We start from the raw sequence: 19377 nt of genomic DNA on the forward strand, positions 1-19377 counted from the left end.
TGTACATGTAGCAGGGAAATAGCACGAGAAATAAGGGAAGTTTCATGATTCAACAACTCCCCTGTACTTTTTGATTTTCTAGAATTGAAATCCACAACAAACTTGAACCATTGTAGTGGTGACAAAATAAACTTGTTCTTTTGATGTATAAAATATAAATAAATTATGTGAACCATTGATATATATATATATATATATATTAATAAATGAAAACAACAGAATCATTTCCAGAATCATTGGAATCTCCCGTGATGAAGCTATCTCCGAGGGCCTTTCACTCACTCATCGCAGACAGGTTGGTGGTCTTTCTATCTTCTACCGACTCCTCTCTGGCCTTGCTCCCCCAGCTCTCTCTGTGCTTTGTCCCCCAAATATTCCTACAGGTCGCACAAGATCTGCCAGCAACCCTCTGATGGTTAAACTCTTTTCTCCCGCCTCTGGAACAAACTCCCACACTCCCTTCAATCCCACTCCTCCCTCCAGGTCTTTAAAACAGCTGTGCACCACCATCTCTTATCTTCCCCCATCCAAAACCTTGATCTTTTCTACCCCCGCGAATTCACCCCAGATCCACCTTGTTTGAAATTCCAACTTCTTTCCTGGAAGTCCTGGCGCAGTGTCCATATGTTTTATACCTCTCCCACCCCCCCCTTCCCATGCCTCCCCCCCCCAAAACCCTCTCCCTCCCACAGATCTCTCAATGTCCCTGCTCTCAGATGTTGTGTTTGTGTTCCTCCCCCTCCCTCCCCATCTTGTCTACCGCTCCCCATGTTATACGTTTTTTATGTGTCGGTTTGTCTTTCTGTGTGATTAATGTTAGCTCTTTCACGAGCCGCGACCTCGCATATAAAAAAAAAAACTAAAAAAAAAACCTTCCCCCCACCCTTCGCTCCCACCAGTTTCTGCAATATTTCATGCATGGCACCACCACTGTTGGTAGCTAGCAATGTGACCACAATACTTGTGCAAGAACTGATTTTGCAATGTGCAAGACCATGCATCCAGGCTGTTTGTGCAAATGAGCAGATCTGCGCAGAAAGAACACGCATCATGTTTTGTAATAACCGCATGATTCTTGGATCGTAAAACCAAGTTGAAAATGAAAGGCCAACCCCATCATCTTTACTTACACGAGCAGAGTACCCTCCCTACAGGCGATCGACCGTGTTCCAAGCGCTCAACACGTTCTTCTGACACATCCCTTTATTTGAGCCGTGTATAAGCAATACGTATAAAACCACCGTTTAGAGGCCATTTTTCCCCGCAAAGCGGGGGTTGGCCTTTTCGGGGACCGTGGTTGTTGTTGTTTTTTGGTCCCCTTTTTGAAGCAATGTTTTACGGCCGGATGCCCTTCCTGACGCCAACCCTTTTTGTCGCCTTTTTTACGACAAGCAGGGAATTACCAGTGAACTGGTACTCAATTAGCCGACCTCGGAAGGTATGACAGGCTGAGTCAACCCCCCTGGCGTTAATTCAGCGATCGACCGGGATTCGAACCCAGGATCCTAGGTATCCTAAGCCGGCACCCTCGCCGCTAGCCCAACACCAGGGATTTATACCGCAGCATAAATTTATACCGCAGCATAAATCACTTCCAAAAATAAAAACCCAGGTTATGTATATGAAGCAAAAACATTCAAACTGCTAATGTGTATTTGCAGTACCTATAGTAAGCCCATTTCAAAATTTTCACCTTTTGTTACCTTATAGCCTGGAATTAAATTGCATTAAATCAGACTTTTTCCACCTTTATTTACACAACGTAACTCACAACTTCCAAGGGAAAAACAAATTCTACAAATTTCAGAAAATTAATAAAAAATACAAAACTAGACTACCTTGATTGGATAGGTGTCCACCACCCTTATAATAGCAATTGTAAATTAGCTCAGGTGTAACCAATCACCTTCAAAATCACACACCAAGTTAATTGGTCTCTACCTGTGTTAAATTGTAGTGATTGTGATTATTTCAGAATAAAATCAGCTGTTCCTGTAGGTTTCCTCTGCTGGGTAGTGCATTTCACAGCAAAGACTCAAACATGAGCACTGAGGAGCTTTCAAACGACCTCCGAGATAAAGTTGTGGAAAGGCACAGATCAGGGGATGGGTATAAAATATTTCAAAGGCCTTGAATATCCCTTGAAGCAAAGCCAAGACAATCATTCAGAAGTGGAACACATATGGTACCACCAAGACCCTGCCGAGATCAGGCCGTCCCTCCAAACTGGTTGACCAAGCATCGAGACTGATTAGATAGGCCACCAAACAGCCAATGGCAACTTTGAAAGAGCTACAGGCCTTTACGACAAAGACTGGTCACTGGGTGCATGTGACAACAATATCCCAAGTAGTCTAGTAGGAAGACTAGGTCCCGCTGCACCCCCCGGAGATATACTTCTAATCAGTGTTTCTAGATTGGAAAAAATGTGTAGAAAATGCCTAGCTATGGCCCCAAGCTGAAAAAATGTCCCACATACCATTTTTATGCAAATTACTGCTGCAAATTTTATGCAAAATTATGCAAATTTTATGCAAATTTTTGATGAGGAGTAGAGTTGAGGGGTCTTTGAGGGCTTCATCGAGGTGCTCTCGGTTGCAAGACTGGGTCATTCTGAGAAGCACAGCAGGGTCAGAGATCATGATGTTCTCCTCCTCAGTGAATCTCTCCATCAACAGCCTCTCCATTGCCTCACACACTGTTTTGAGGCAAAAGAGGGACTTTGCGTAGGCCTTTCCACTGAGAACACCTTTGAGAGATCCACTTGTTACTAGTTGTGCCTCAAAGAGAATCTCTGCATATCCAGAACCACGCATCTTGTGTCCAGTGAGCATCCCGATGTAGTTCATGGATGTGTGGAAGGGTCCAATCGTTACTACATGACTAGCAAATTCATTTGGCCAGCGCCAGATGATGGGAAGGGCTTTCATGCAGACACCCAGATCAAATGTATTCAGGACCCATCTCTGACCCACCTCAGCAGTTGCTGCCTCGGAACGCTTCAGTAGCTCACGAACAACTGCGTTGTCTGTGATCGGTCTGTGCCTGGTGCCTGCATGGCATGGCAATGGCCTGCAGCCTGTGCCTGGGCTAGGGGGTTTCACCTCTGCAACTGGTTCTCCCCCACCCAGCAAATCAACAGTCGACTACTGCACGCCTATCCACCAACCGATCACAGACAACGCAGTTGTTCGTGAGCTACTGAAGCGTTCCGAGGCAGCAACTGCTGAGGTGGGTCAGAGATGGGTCCTGAATACATTTGATCTGGGTGTCTGCATGAAAGCCCTTCCCATCATCTGGCGCTGGCCAAATGAATTTGCTAGTCATGTAGTAACGATTGGACCCTTCCACACATCCATGAACTACATCGGGATGCTCACTGGACACAAGATGCGTGGTTCTGGATATGCAGAGATTCTCTTTGAGGCACAACTAGTAACAAGTGGATCTCTCAAAGGTGTTCTCAGTGGAAAGGCCTACGCAAAGTCCCTCTTTTGCCTCAAAACAGTGTGTGAGGCAATGGAGAGGCTGTTGATGGAGAGATTCACTGAGGAGGAGAACATCATGATCTCTGACCCTGCTGTGCTTCTCAGAATGACCCAGTCTTGCAACCGAGAGCACCTCGATGAAGCCCTCAAAGACCCCTCACTCAACTCTACTCCTCATCAAAAATTTGCATAAAATTTGCATAATTTTGCATAAAATTTGCAGCAGTAATTTGCATAAAAATGGTATGTGGGACATTTTTTCAGCTTGGGGCCATAGCTAGTCATTTTCTACACATTTTTTCCAATCTAGAAACACTGATTAGAAGTATATCTCCGGGGGGTGCAGGGGGACCTAGTCTTCCTACTAGACTAAAGCACCGCACAAATCTGGCCTGTACGGTAGGGTGGAAAGATGGAAGTCATTACTCAAAAAAGCCCACCTTGAGTCCTGTTTGAGGGTACGAAATGCAAAAAAAACTCGAGATTCTGAAGCCATGTGGCAAAAAGTTTTGTGCTCTGATGAAACCAAGATGGAACTTTTTGGCCTAAATGCAAAACATTATGTTTGGTGCAAACCCAACACAGCACATCACCCAAAAAACACCATCCCTATTGTGAAGCATGGTGGTGTCAGCATCATGTTATGGGGATGTTTCTCATCAGCAGGGACTGGGGCACTTGTCAGAATAGAAGGGAAAATGGATGGAGGAAAATACAGAAAAGTCCTAGAGGAAGACCTGCTGCCCTATGCAAGAAAGCTGAAATTCGGATGGAAGTTCACCTTTCAGCGTAACAACAACCCGAAGAACATAGCCAAAGTTACACTGGAATGGCTAAGGAACAAAAAGTCCTTGAGTGACATCGTGGCTATATAGCTCAAATAATTCCAATTGCATGCCCTGGGGGGTGCAATTGGAATTATCTGAGCTATGCCTTTCCCCAAGGAAGAAAATGCCAAGATGTGCGGAAAAAAACAACTTCTAAACTTGATAAAATCAAACAAAACTTGTACAGGCACAACTTCAGGGTGTCCTCATTAATCCCTGAAAGTTTCAGCATCCTCAGTCAAATCCTCTCATATGCTCTCGGAGGAGTAGATGAGACATACACATCATAGCTCTATTTTTATATTAAGAAGATTGAAAGAGCTTCATTGTACCTCAAAGCGCTGTACAATCGCCCGTGCGGACTGATTGCCTTGGCTTGCCTCGAGGAGTGGATCAGTCAATTTGTGCACGATAACCTGAAAGGGACCCTGCTCTTCCATGGGCTTCTCAAGATCCACCTGAAAAGCAAACAATCGTCAAACATTTGCAGCAAGGATAGAATCAAGTAAAAAGAATTGTGTTGTACATAGAAATGTGACACTTTTAATACATTTGACTGACAATCTGTCTACTTCCCGAGCCGGATCTCAGGTAATGGAGTATCTTCTCTTCGAGACTTGGTTATGACAAACTTCCCTGCAAATGTCTGCTGCTCTTCTTCTGCTCCAATCGGTTCATCTGACCATATGCTTGTTAAAGTGGACATCTCTATGGCCATTCTCAGAGAGCCTCCTCAGCGTCGGCGAGTCTGGCATTTCACTCAGGCCAACTGGCACGGTCGTCAACCAGCCATCAATCATCTGGACTGGTCTCCCATCTCCACTGCCTCTGACATCAACTCTTCCTGGGAATTCTTCCAAAGTAAACTGCTCTCTCTCTCATGCACAGATATATCCCATCTCGTCTTCAGTTGTCGTACCCTTCCTCCCGTCCATGGTACACTGAAGCTTGTGGTGAGGCAGTTGTCATGAAGCAACTTGCCTTCACCTTATGGAAGGCTAATCCAACTAAAGGTAATCGCAGTTCCTTTCACAAAGCTCAGAACAAGTGGGTGTCTACCCTCAGAAGAGCCAGGAAACAATATCTCTCTACTCTCAAGACTGAACTCTCAAACCTGTCTCCATCCTCCAAATCCTGATGACGTCTGGCCAAATCTGTTTCTGGTGTTTGTTCCGCCTCCATCCCCTCCCTTACCTCAAACGGCGACACAGCTGACACCACACGTGAAAAAGCCGAATGCCTCAACTCTGTGTTTGCCTCAAAATCTTGTGTCCCGAACCCATCTCTCTCTGTACCCACCTTACCCAACTGCTCCTGGACTCTGTGTCCTTCTCTCCTGACAAGTTGGAGAAGTTTTTGTCAAACCTCGACTGTGATTCTGCAACTGGACCAGACGGCATCAGCCCACGTGTCCTAAAATCCTGCTCTGCCGCTCTATCTCACCCTCTCTCCGTTCTCTTCACCCTCTCTTTTGCTCAAAGTAATCTGCCATCTGCCATCTGCTTGGAAATCAACCAACATTACCGCTTTACACAAAAAAGGTGCAAAAACAGATCCTTGCAACTACAAACAAATCAGCCTGCTCCCAATAATCAGCAAGGTCATGGAATCAATCATCGCTTCTGACATCAAATCCTTCCTCTTCTCCAATGGCTTGATCTCAGATCATCAATTTGGATTCAGACCAGGTCACTCTACTCTGGACATGATGCTTCTGCTATCTCAACAATGGATGGAGGTCCTTAATGCCAAACAGGAAATCAGAGCTGTCTCCCTTGACATATCACGTGCCTTCGATATGGTCTGGCACCCCGCTCTGCTCACCAAACTCTCCTCCTATGGTATCCATGGAAATCTCCACGCATGGCCTGCAGACTTCCTCTCTGGTCGTAGTCAACGTGTGGCCCTGAATGGATTTCTCTCATCTCCCCTTCTTGTTCAGGCTGGAGTTCCCCAAGGCAGTGTTCTGGGCCCTGTGCTTTTTCTGGTCTTCATCAATGATCACTCTGACTCTCTGGAAAATCCTCTCTATCTCTTTGCTGATGACTCCACCCTCTGCCGCTCCATACCTCATCCCTCAGATCGGCAGTCTGCAGCCTCCTCACTCTCTGCAGTCCTGGACAAAATCACGCTGGTCAAACAAGTGGAACATGTCTTTCAATCCTGACAAATCTCACACTCTTACGATGTCTCTCCGAAAAGACCGACTGGACAACCCTCCCATCTACTTTCTCAACAATCCTCTCCAAGAAGTTCTGTCACTCAAGCTTTTGGGTCTCACTGTCTGCCATGATCTTTCCTGGGAAAACCACATTTCCAAGCTGGCCTCCAAATCCAGTCGCCGACTGGGCACCCTCCGTTGTGCAAAGTCCTTCCTTGGCACACCTGAGCTCCTCACCACATACAAGGCTTTCATCCACAGCTCAATGGAATACTGTTCTCCCCTCTGGGCTGGTGCTCCTGCCTCACACATAGCTCGGCCTCACGCTGTTTAAACCAAAGCTTTCAGAATCATTGGAATCTCTCGCGATGAAGCTAACTCCGAGGGCCTTTCACTCACTCACCACAGGCAGGTTGGTGGTCTTTCTGTCTTCTACCGACTCCTCTCCGGCCTTGCTCCCCCAGCTCTGTCTGTGCTCTATTCATCTTCACTCTTTCATTCCTCTTTTCTCCCACCTCTGGAACAAACTCCCTCACTCTCTTCAATCCCACTCCCCCCTCCAGGTCTTTAAAACAGCTGTTCACCACCATCTCTTATCTACCCCATTCAAAAACCTTGATCTTTTCTACCCCCGTTAATTTACCCCAGATCCACTTTTTTGAAATACCGACTTCTTTCCTGGAAGTCCTAGCAGTGCCCATGTGTTTTATACCTCTCCCACCACCCCCCCCCCCCTTCCCATGCATCCTCCCCCCAAGCTCCCTCCCTCCCACAGATCTGCCGATGGTCCCGTTCTCTGCTGTTGTACTTGTGTGCTTCCCTCTCTCCCTTCCTTCTCTTCAACTCTCTCTCCCCATTTTGTCTCCCGCTCCCTTTATCATATGTTTTATGTGTCCGTTTGTTTTTTTGTGATTAATGTTAGCTCTTACATGAGCCTCAATCTTGTAAAAAAATAATAATAATAATTCCGGTTCCGGTATTTGGGACCGTAGGGACGGAAAGTGCAGGTACGGGGTGCTTGGCACTCCCCAGCCGGCCCGCTCTGAAGGTTCGGATCGGGACACCGGGATTCATTCCGGTCGCCCGGTCGGCCCGGAGGTGGGGGTGCGGGGCCTGTCACGGAACGTCAAAACAAACTCCTCCCTCTCATCCCATCACCCTGCCATCACCCTGCCATCACCCTCCCATCACCCTCTCATCACCCTGCCCCATCACCCTCCCACCACCCTGCCATCACCCTCCCATCACCCTGCCATCACCCTCCCATCACCCTGCCATCACCCTCCCATCACCCTGCCATCACCCTCCCATCACCTTGCCATCACCCTCCCACCACCCTGCCATCACCCTCCCACCACCCTCCCATCACCCTGCCATCACCCTCCCATCACCCTTTATTGGCCTCCCTCTCATTCCATCACCCTGCCATCACCCTGCCATCACCCTGCCATCACCCTCTCATCACCCTGCCCCATCACCCTGCCATCACCCTCCCATCACCCTGCCATCACCCTCCCATCACCCTCCCATCACCCTGCCATCACCCTCCCATCACCTTGCCATCACCCTCCCACCACCCTGCCATCACCCTCCCACCACCCTCCCATCACCCTGCCATCACCCTCCCATCACCCTTTATTGGACCATTTGACTTCTGTAGGGTTGGTTTTCTAAGGCTTATATCAAAATATCAATTTATATCAAATAAATCTTTTAAGGTGAAAGCGCGATGACGTCACCACGTCACGCGGCACGAATGCGCGCCTGTGTCGTTGGAGGTATTGACTTATATAGGGTTAGTTTTCTAAGGCTGTAGGCCGCACCTCATTTTGTCGAATAAAGTGGTATGCGGGTGGTTCCGGTATTTGGGACCGCAGGGACAGAAAGTGCAGCCGGCCCGCTCTGAAGGTTCGGATCGGGACACCGGGATTCATTCCGGTCGCCCGGTCGGCCCTGAGGTGTGGGTGCGGGGCCTGTCACGGAACGTCAAAACAAACGGCCTGCCGGGGCCGCCCAAAAGTCGGGCGTGAGGGGCGCGTCCACTAATGGAACGCCTCTCGCTTCCCAGATCGAGGGCCACGTGGTCAGGAGAACCTCGTCCCTTCTGGTTGCCCTGCCGTCCCGCCGTGGGCGCTGGCAGGGTGTACTTCAAACTAAGCTTAAGTGTCAAGTGTTAAGTTCCTCCTTGCCCTCGCAAGGGAAAGGCTAGGGTCAAGCTCTTCCAAATTTCCAAACACTAGAAATCGGACGTCTCAAATTAATTAACTAATTTGTTAAAACATCTCAGTCGCCCGCGACCTCTCTAGCGCGGGCGTCGAACCAGTTCATTTCCGGTGCGACCGGGCCGAATATCGGCCCGGCCGTGGCCGAAGCCGTTGATTCCGCTGTAGCACACTAACGCGTAGGCTCGCGCGCCCCTGGTCCGCCGGGGCTCCGCGGGTGTCCTACCGTGCCTGGCGCCGCTGATCTCTCGACTTCCGGGAGTAGGTACCGGTGCCCGGGGACGGATTTCGCTGTCTAAACATGGTAGCGCTAGGCCAGTGGGACCGCCGGGACCCACGTGCACTCACAAGGTGTTCTGCGCGTGGGCGGCAGTATCAGACCGGGGCGCCCAAAGGCGCCACGCACCCAAACGCTCCCCGGCTAAAGTTCATCCTGAAAGCGCCCACATTGTGCGGACAAACCAAGTCAAGGGCCACGTGGTCAGGAGAACCTCGTCCCTTCCGGTCACACTGTGCCTATCGGCCGGCCTCGAAGACCGAAATTGTGACGGTGATGGTGTCACAACGTCACGGGTGACACCGTCACAATTTCGGTCTTCGAGGCCGGCCGATAGGCACAGTGTGACCGGAAGGGACGAGGTTCTCCTGACCACGTGGCCCTTGACTTGGTTTGTCCGCACAATGTGGGCGCTTTCAGGATGAACTTTAGCCGGGGAGCGTTTGGGCGCCCCAGTCTGATACTGCCGCCCACGCGCAGAACAACTTGTGAGTGCACGTGGGTCCCGGCGGTCCCACTGGCCTAGCGCTACCATGTTTAGACAGCGAAAGTCCGTCCCCGGGCACCACGCCTGGCTCGCTTATTCAGCGAGCATGGCGACGTGGGCACGGTAGGACACCCGCGGAGCCCAGGCGGACCGGGGACGCGCGAGCCTACGCGTAAGCGGGCTACGGCGGAATCAATGGCTTCAGCCACGTCCGGGCCGATATTCGGCCCGGCCGCACCGGGAATGAACTGGTTCGACGCCCGCGCTAGAGAGGTCGCGGGCGACTGAGATGTGTTAACAAATTAATTAATTAATTTGAGATGTCCGATTCCTAGTGTTTGGAAATTTGGAAGAGCTTGACCCTAGCCTTTCCCTTGCGAGGGCAAGGAGGAACTTAACACTTGACACTTAAGCTTAGTTTGAAGTACACCCTGCCAGCGCCCACGGCGGGACGGCAGGGCAACCAGAAGGGACGAGGTTCTCCTGACCACGTGGCCCTCGATCTGGGAAGCGAGAGGCGTTCAATCAGTGGACGCGCCCCTCACGCCCGACTTTTGGGCGGCCCCGGCAGGCCGTTTGTTTTGACGTTCCGTGACAGTCCCCGCACCCCCACCTCCGGGCCGACCAGGCGACCGGAATGAATCCCGGTGTCCCGATCCGAACCTTCAGAGCGGGCCGGCTGGGGAGTGCCAAGCACCCCGTACCTGCACTTTCCGTCCCTACGGTCCCAAATACCGGAACCACCCGCATACCACTTTATTCGACAAAATGAGGTGCGGCCTACAGCCTTAGAAAACCAACCCTCAATGAGGAGGACTGCAAGGCATGAGGTCACAAAAAACACCTCTATATGTGCAATCCATGCTTTTCAAAAAAAGAAAAAGAAAAAAAAAACCGCATCGCCGCATCAATTCTGGAACTTTGGTCTGACCAGAGACCAGCAATATTTTTTTTTTGGCCTAATAATAATTAAGATTGGTTTAAAACTTAAAAAATAAATAAAAGTGTGCAGCCCTAAAACATGTTTTTTCGTTTACTTTTTGTATCAGAGTACTATCTACTTGCAATTCTTTGTTTTCTATGTCCACACTTGATCGGATGGTCAGGTTGGATGTGATCACTTTGGATTTGAGTCCAGGGAGGTCAAATTAGGCACAATGGTGCTTTGGAACAGTCCCATATAAAAATGTGTAAAATATTTTTGGACTGCAAGACCTGACACTAACATACCTTGCCACAGCTCCTCTGGAGAGAAAAAAAAGCAGGCAGGTATTGGCCTGGCGTTTTCCTGGCAATTTAACAAGGGTCAAATAACAAAATCGGTCACAAAATTTCAGGTTTTGGCCTGCCAAGTCTTTACAGTTAAACCGGCCCAGAAAACACTTGGCACAAAACTACCTTGCCCTTCAGACTAAAGCAGGTAAACTGGTTCAGCGTCTTTTGATTTTACAGCGGTCAAAGTGTATGAAGGGAGTAGGGGAGGAACAGGGGTGGGGTGGACACATATTGAATTTCCTTGTGAATGTCTGCGATTCTAGTTAACAATTGTCTATTTATAACAATTATCTACAGACGGGCTTCAAATACAAACTACTATTCACTTAGTCACTCAACCATATTGATTCATCTTGAGGAAAGCTTTGTTTTGGCAGTGTTTCACCTCTGAAGTTGCTTTAGTACACAAAAAAGTACATGCAATCATCAAAAGTGAACTCCCTTCACAAAGATCGAGGGTGTGTCAATTTTTTACAATTTCTTTTGTGAGTGTGAATAATCATCACACTCTGCCAATCCCATCGAAGCTGAGCTCCCTCGTCAAAACAAAGGAGATTGTAAATTCTCACTGTTCGGGTCAACCATCACTCGTGGAAGCATCACAGATTATTTTTGTGTACATTTCCATTCACTGTGTACTATCATGTGTATGGGCTGTAATACAAGAGTAGTGATTAGATTTTGGATACAAAAGGTCAAAGGTATACGGTCATGTGCACTTTAATTGAAAAATATTTTGTTGCTGCGATACCTTGCGAACCACTGAATAAGGTTTAACCAAACCTGGCAAAAGCATGGACTGAAATACAAAGATGAAATGATTACATTTTGGATTCTAAAGATCAAAGGTTGCCCTTTGAAAATTACTTTGCAGACCATAACTGGAGTTAGAAGTACTAGGGCATGCCCGTACTATATATATATCTAAAATTATATCCCCCCCCCTCTATTTACATGAAATGGTTTGGTCCAAAGCGAACGGCTTGCGAGTACGGTGACAATCCCCCCCCTCTATTTACATGAAATGGTTTGGTCCAAAGCGAACGGCTTGCGAGTACGGTGACAATCCCCCCCCCCCCCTCTATTTACATGGAATGGTTTGGTCCAAAGCGAACGGCTTGCGAGTACGGTGACAATCCCCCCCCTCTATTTACATGCAATGGTTTGGTCCAAAGCGAACGGCTTGCGGAGTTTGGTAAAGAAATCGCCATAGCTCGGTAGTCGGTAACTACTTGTCCGATTAATATGAAACCTTGAAAAGGCACATCCTCGGGTCCCCAGCAATATACCTGGCAAGTTTCAAGTATATCGGACCGGTAGTTGTCGAGAAACAGCGGTCGCATACACACACACACACACACACACACACACACACACACACACACACACACACACACACACACACACGCACACACACACACACACACACACAGAGATTACTGGAATTATAGATAGATGTGATGTGTCTCTGTGTCTCTCTCTGTCTCCCTCTCTGTCTCTCTCTCGAAGTCTCTCTCTCTCTCTCTAAGTCTCTCTCTCTCTCTCTAAAAGTCTCTCTCTCTCTCTAAAAGTCTCTCTCTCTCTCTCTCTCTAAAAGTCTCTCTCTCTAAAAGTCTCTCTCTCTAAAAGTCTCTCTCTCTAAGTCTCTCTCTCTAAGTCTCTCTCTCTAAGTCTCTCTCTCTAAGTCTCTCTCTCTAAGTCTCTCTCTCTCTAAGTCTCTCTCTCTCTCTCTAAGTCTCTCTCTCTCTCTCTCTCTAAGTCTCTCTCTCTATCTAAGTCTCTCTCTCTCTAAGTCTCTCTCTCTCTAAGTCTCTCTCTCTAAGTCTCTCTCTCTCTCTCTCTCTCTGTGTCTCTGTCTGTATATCTCTATCTCTCTCTCTCTCTCTCTCTCTCTCTCTCTCTCTCTCTCTCTCTCTCTCTCTCTCTCTCTCTCTCTCTCTGTCTCTCTGTGTCTGTCTCTCTCCCTGTCTCTCTGTGTCTGTCTCTCTCCCTGTCTCTCTGTGTCTGTCTCTCTCCCTGTCTCTCTGTGTCTGTCTCTCTCCCTGTCTCTCTGTGTCTGTCTCTGTCTGTCTCTCTCTCTCTCTCTCTCTCTCTCTCTCTCTCTCTCTCTCTCTCTCTCTCTCTCTCTGTCTGTGTGTCTCTCTTTCTCTCTCTATTCTTTTTAATTTGACCTTTAATTGAGAACAAGCGTTACGCCTAGGTCCCCCGTCGGTGAAATGATGTGAGTTGACAAACTGGAAGACGCAAGACGGCCATCTTGGATTTTGACGTGGCGACCCAATTTTCAATAGCGTCGTCCTTATGCCTAGACACACCCACACAACAGATTAGAAGTTGGTACTTCGCTTATTTTTCAAGATATACCGCTCACAAGGTTCAGAGATACATGGCGGCGGCCATCTTGGATTTTGACATGGCGACCCAATTTTCAACAAGTAAAGATACATTTAAAGTACACGGCCCCCATGCCAAATTATTAAATATTCTACAGCGCGGCATTGCCGGGGCGCCTCCGGCGCCCGGCAATACCGCGGTGCAGCTCATAGAGGCTGCATTGGGAGGGAGAGGTGTACACTAATTGATTGATTCATTGTATAATTAAAATCAATAAAATATTATCACAAAATATTTTCTTAAGCAATTGGCTAATCGCATAACTAAACCACTAGTGCTTCATCCGAACATGTATCTTTTAGAAATTTAATTAAATAACTCATTAATAAAAAATTAAATAATTCATCGATTAATCAATAAATACTTAATCGATTAATCAATAAATAATTAATCGATTAAATGATTAATCAATAAATCAAAAATATCCTTGATAGCCACATCACTTGGTCACTGTCATGTCCAAATATTAGCTTCCCAGCTCAAAAGGTGCCTGAGATATTGACCAAATGAAAAAGAAAATAAATAAATGATTAATAATGAAAATAAGTAAATAATAATCATTAAAAAATTAAATTATTAATCAATTCGGTCACAGAACACATAAACCACCACCATTTCATCAGAATCTGTGACTGTTTTTATTTATTTATTTATTAATTAATCGAATAATTAAATAATTAATCGATTAATTGATTAATTGATTAATCAATAAATCAACAACAATATCCTTGATAGCCACATCACTTGGTCACTCATGTCCAAACATTAGCTTCCGAGCTCAAAAGGTGCCTGAGATATTGGCCAAATGAGAAAGAAAATAAATAAATGATTAATAATGAAAATAAATAAATAATAATCATTAAAAAATTAAATTATTAATCAATTCTGTCATAGAACACATAAACCACCACCATTTCATCCCTGGTGTTGGGCTAGCGGCTAGGGTGCCGGCTTAGGATCCTAGAATCCTGGGTTCGAATCTCGGTCGATCGCCGAATTAATGCCAGGGGGGTTGACTCAGCCTGTCATCCTTCCGAGGTCAGCTAATTGAGTACCAGTTCACTGGTAATTCCCTGTTTGTCGTTGAAGGCGGCAAAAAGGGTTGGCGTCAGGAAGGGCATCCGGCCGTAAAACATTGCTTCAAAAAGGGGACCAAAAAAACAACAACTACCACGGTCCCCGAAAAGGCCAACCCCCGCTTTGCAGGGAAAAATGGCCTCTAAACGGTGGTTTTTATTTCATCAGAATCTGTAACTTAAAAGAAAGAAATTTTTTTTAGTCATTAATCAAATAATTAAATAATTAATCGATTAATTGATTAATTAATAAATCAAAAATAGCCTTTGCAGCCAAATCACCTGGTCATTGGCATGTCCAAATATCAGCTTCCGAACTCAAAAGGTGCCTGAGTTAATGGTCAGAAGAGAAAGGAAATTTGATTAATTAAATAAGTACTTAATTAATCGCTAATAATTAAATAACTCCTCAATTAATTGATTATTCAAAAAACAAAAAATAAAGTTTTTGACAAAGGACTTGCTCACTACTGTGCTGAAATTTCAGCTTCCTAGCTCAAAGGATGGCTGAGATATCGCCGGACAAACAAACAAACAAACAAACAAACAAACAAGAAAACAAGAAAATGTTGCGGATATGAGGACTGTATTTTTTTTTATTGTGTGTATTATTATTATTGTTTATTCTGCGCCTCCTGCCTCCGGAGCTGTGTAAAGGTCAAAGGGCGTCCCATAATTAGTACATAAAGCATCCACACCACAGCCAATCATAGAATACCCCTGTTCAATAGTTATATCTTATTATGTGTTTTAGGGTAAGGCTGTGTCTCCCATTAATTGAAATACTCCATTGCACCAGTGAAAGAGATAGATTCCCTTCATTCCCATTCCCAAAACCTCCATTCCCCCTTTCGTCGATTGGAAACTACCTCCGCTCCAATTGCCGCCATTGACCACGAGGCAGGGTTGGGGAAGAAAGGCGGGTCCCCACCTCGTCATAGAGAGGAGGAGTGAGTCAGCCCCACTCAACCAACCACGAACAAGGGGTTGGACTTGGAGAGGGTGTGGAGAGAAACATCGAGGAGGTTCGCGAAGGTTGAGGGGCGGGGCCTATATAACCCGCAGCTAGGGCGTTTCCCAAAAGAGATGAGCTTTTACAGAGAGACGAGAGGAAGCCCAAGCGGTTGAGTCCAAGAGAGGCGCTTTGAGTTGAGTCCGAGAGGAGTCCAGAGTTGAGCTGCAGCTCGAGCCACCGAAACTGCATTTACTGCAGCTCGAGCCACCGAAACTGCACTTACTGCAGCTGGAGCCACCGAAACTGCAGCCACAGCAGCGTGAGGCCTGGACGGCAGTTTGGAGCAGGGCCGCGAAGGAGCGGCGGCTGCCCAACGAGTCGATCGGTTGCAGGACCAGTTGGACCTCCCTATCCCGCCAGCCATCCATCTCCCGCCAGTCCTATCATCATTCCCCGCGTGAGTCTGTCCTTGTTTGTTCTGTCCCTGGGTTAATTAAGACTGTAGGTAAGCTAGCGTTGCACTGTGTATCTAATATCTTCTGTAAATAAACGTGATTGCTTTCTTCCTGCTTATATGTGTAAATAATAAATCCAATTACTCTTCTGTACGTCTTCTTCCTCTTTGTATTCGGTCGCTTTAGAGTTTTCCATATTGAGCAGCCGCGGTGCGATACGGCCAACGTTTGGGTGGAATCGGGTTCTAGTCGGGGAATAACTGTTCGGTCGCGGTAATACCACCGCTCGGTAAAATAACATCCTTTAACCGCGTCCGTAACAAAAACAAGAAAACAAGAAAGCAAGAAAACAACCAGAGTGAAAACTGAGTACTCCCTTTCAGCGTGTCACTGCCGAGCCCCCTTCGGTGCCCGGCAATGACGTTTTGCAATGCCTGGAGATGGCATAGGAAAGGTGCAGTGTACAATAGCGTTCTTCCTTATGCGTAGATACACCCACACACCAGATTAGAAGTTAGTAGTTCGTTAATTTTTCAAGATATTTCGCTCACAAGGTTCAGACATATATATAGTGGCGGCCATCTTGGATTTTGACGTGGCGACCCAATTTTCAATAGCGTTCTTCCTTATGCCTAGATACACCCACACACCAGATTAGAAGTTGGCACTTCGCTTATTTTTCAAGATATTACGCTCACAAGGTTCAGACATGCATGGCGTCAGACATACATGGCGGCGGCCATCTTGGATTTTGACGTGGGTTGCACCCACACACCAAATTAGAATTCGGTCATTCGCTTATGCACGCACGCACGTACGCATGTACGCACGCACGCACGCACGGGAAAACCATAGTCCCCCTTTCGCTCCGCGGTTCCGACAGGGGACAACAAACGTAACAGTAGGTTGACATCTGACGTCGGCAGAGGTATTTCAATGCAATACATTTCATCAATACATTTGCGTCAAAGTATATTTTTGAGTTATGTTTATTTCCAATCCCTGTGTAAATTGTGCTAACATTTCAGATGCGGGAGATGTAGTACAACATCGACAATGAAAGGCTACAGTTCAGTAACAACTATTTGCTATATAAAGTTGCCGGTACCATACCGCCCCCCTTAACCCCAAAAAACAAACCCATACACCCATCATTAAAAACTATGGCAACGCAACATAAAGTGTGCCTACTAGCATTAGTTGGTGGACATTAAAGATCCCATGGGGTCTTTCGCAAAGAGTAGGCGAGCTATCTCCAGTGCCCTGAATAAATTACAAATTCCTTCCATCCGCAGTAGGGTTTCTGAAAGACAGGCCAAAAACTTTCCCCAGCTGACTACACAAGAAGGTAGGAAATAATTAAAGCCATTATAGTAGGAAGAGTCAAGAGGTAAAAAAAACAACAAAAGATAATATGTAGAAAGAGGAGGAAGAAGAGGAGAGGAGGAATGAGGAATCTGGCAAAACACAAAGAGAAACTGGAACTGCACTCGGTAGAGCGCATATCTCCACCAGGCTGAACAGTTTACATTTCGCATCCCACTGATAGGCCGGATCTGTATCCGGGTCTGAACTAAAATTGAATCAATTCGTCCTCGTCACACACCCATCCTGTCCACCAAGTTTCATCCAAATCCATCCACAATCTTATGAGATAGTCTTCTCACAGACAGACAGACAAGAAAACATAACCCATGCCCACCTTAGGTTTCAGAGGTAATTAAAGGCTATAGATACATATCTTCAATATTGTTTTGGCTGTCCGCCAGATGAACTCGAGGTCAAATCCTCCACACCCGCATGAACACCAATTTAACGACAAACCGTCGAAAGAGACCAAATGACATCTGCCAGGAAATCCGAATAGATCCCTTCTAGATCAGTTTTGGGTTTATAGATAGTTCGAACGAGGATTTGTCACTGTGATATTTGTTAGTATGTACAAATAAGCTGTCAGTACACTGCTTGCAGTGTAGACAACATTGTTCTTTATTCCACTTGTAGATACTAGTACATGAATGTTTTTCGAGTATCTAACCCGTCCAAAGCTTACATACATTTGTCCGTGTGAAAACATCCTCTCGGAGGTCAGGTCCCACATGTCTCAACGTTTGTCCCTGTGATTTATTGATTGTAAGTGCATTGCTAGTTTGATGAGAAACTGCCTCCTCAGTAACTCAATGCCATTGCATCCAGACTGGAATTTAAAACATATTCTGGGTATAAACATTGTTTTGCTGGGCATTTCCGATACAGCTGAAGAGGTGGCAATTTATTTATATTGTTGCGGTTTTGAGAACCCACACAGGTAACATCATTAAAGGTTAAAGGTTGCACCCCATAGATAGGCCACAAGCAACAAGTAGGTCACCTTAGGACGTTAGTTATTTCATAGTATATGTTTAGGATAAGGCCATATCCAATAGTTGCATCTGCGTTGTGTAAAACAAATAAGAGTAGGCCCCCCCGTCCATTTTGCAGCCTCCCTTCAATCGATGCCATTAAGCGCTATCCTGTCTGTACTCCATCGCCATCGCAGTTTGTTACGCTTCCTTTGCCAGCAGTGTTCGCTGCCGCTGGGCTTCCGCTCAAACCAGCCCAAAAGCCACGAGGTAAGGCCCAAAAGGGGGCGGGGCGCAAGGGTGGGGGTTTGGCCACGTCAAGCAGCCATCAAGGCGGAGCCGGTAAGCCCTCACCAGCCAATCAGGGCTGAGGCGACATCGCCTGACAGGGTGTGGCTGGAGATTCCAGAGGGTTCGCTGGGCGTGGCAATATAACCCTTCGCGCGAGGCCCCCACCTCAGTTGAGATGAGACGTGAGTTCGCTTGTGCAGATGAGAAGGGAGAGGCGCTTGGTTCGTGTGCAGAGTTACGAGAGGGAGAGACGCGCGGTGACAAGCCTTGATTGATTGATTGCACTTTACCAAAGGGCTGGCACGCATTGCAGAGGACTGCAGCGTTGAGAAGGGAATGGCGCATTGTACCCCGCGATACCGGGCGCGCGGATAAAGGCGCCGGTACAAGTATTACATACGCCATATAATCGCCAACCGACCTTTCTCCGATATGTAACTGTTCGCCTCGCGCCAACGCCACGCGGAGAGCTGCATGCTGTCTTCCACCATCTGCACGGTACGAGTCTGGGACCGGACGAGCTGTGGACGCCATCGTTGGGCCCTCAACCCGACCATCTTCAAACCCCGTGTGAGTGAGTCTGAGAGTGAACGGGCCCGTGTCCAGGGATAAGTATAAGACTGTATAAGGCTGCCCTGTATATCTGCTACTTCCTCTTCATTGTACATTGCTCTTTCTTTTCCTCTTCTTATTTGTACAAATTGTAATAAATCACCTGTTCTTCCTGGTTTCCTCTCAATTCGACCGTATCAGTCTTTTCCTCAATTGGGTAAGCGTGGCACGATTAAGAACCGCTCGAATCGGGTTTAGTACCTGTTAACGGCCCGAATTGCGGCTCGCTTCGCTCGGCGTGTCCACTAACACCGTGGTTCGGGTGGGGTTATTTCCTTGCTTCACGGTCGGTGTTAGTACTTAGGTAATAGGAGTAATTCGACAAACAACCCTATTTAACACCGACCGGAAGGAACGTGATAGCCTCGGGATCGCGTCGGCCAGTAAAAGGACAAGGAGATTAATCCCCCCTTGATAAGGGGAAGGCTGACGTTTGAGATCCGCAACAATATTTTCATTTAAAGATTTGCATTTTGGGATATAATCATTTACGGATGTTTTCCGACGGCTCTGTG

The 19377-nt window shown here is 46.9% G+C and overlaps 1 protein-coding gene across 4 annotated transcripts in view; it reads right to left on the reverse strand.

Annotated features, from left to right (window-relative positions):
• ITPK1 (inositol-tetrakisphosphate 1-kinase) overlaps nucleotides 1-19377 on the reverse strand; it is a 65761-nt gene that overhangs the window by 35504 nt on the left and 10880 nt on the right. For all 4 annotated transcript variants that reach the window (XM_068128389.2, XM_078784822.1, XM_068128388.2 and 1 more), the window contains exon 3: nucleotides 4648-4773. In XM_068128389.2, the coding sequence (XP_067984490.2) occupies nucleotides 4648-4773 (126 nt within the window). The remainder of the gene's footprint in view (nucleotides 1-4647; nucleotides 4774-19377) is intronic.

Source organism: Myxine glutinosa, chromosome 9 (assembly GCF_964187855.1).
Source record: "Myxine glutinosa chromosome 9, kmMyxGlut1.1, whole genome shotgun sequence".
Taxonomy (NCBI): domain Eukaryota; kingdom Metazoa; phylum Chordata; class Myxini; order Myxiniformes; family Myxinidae; genus Myxine; species Myxine glutinosa.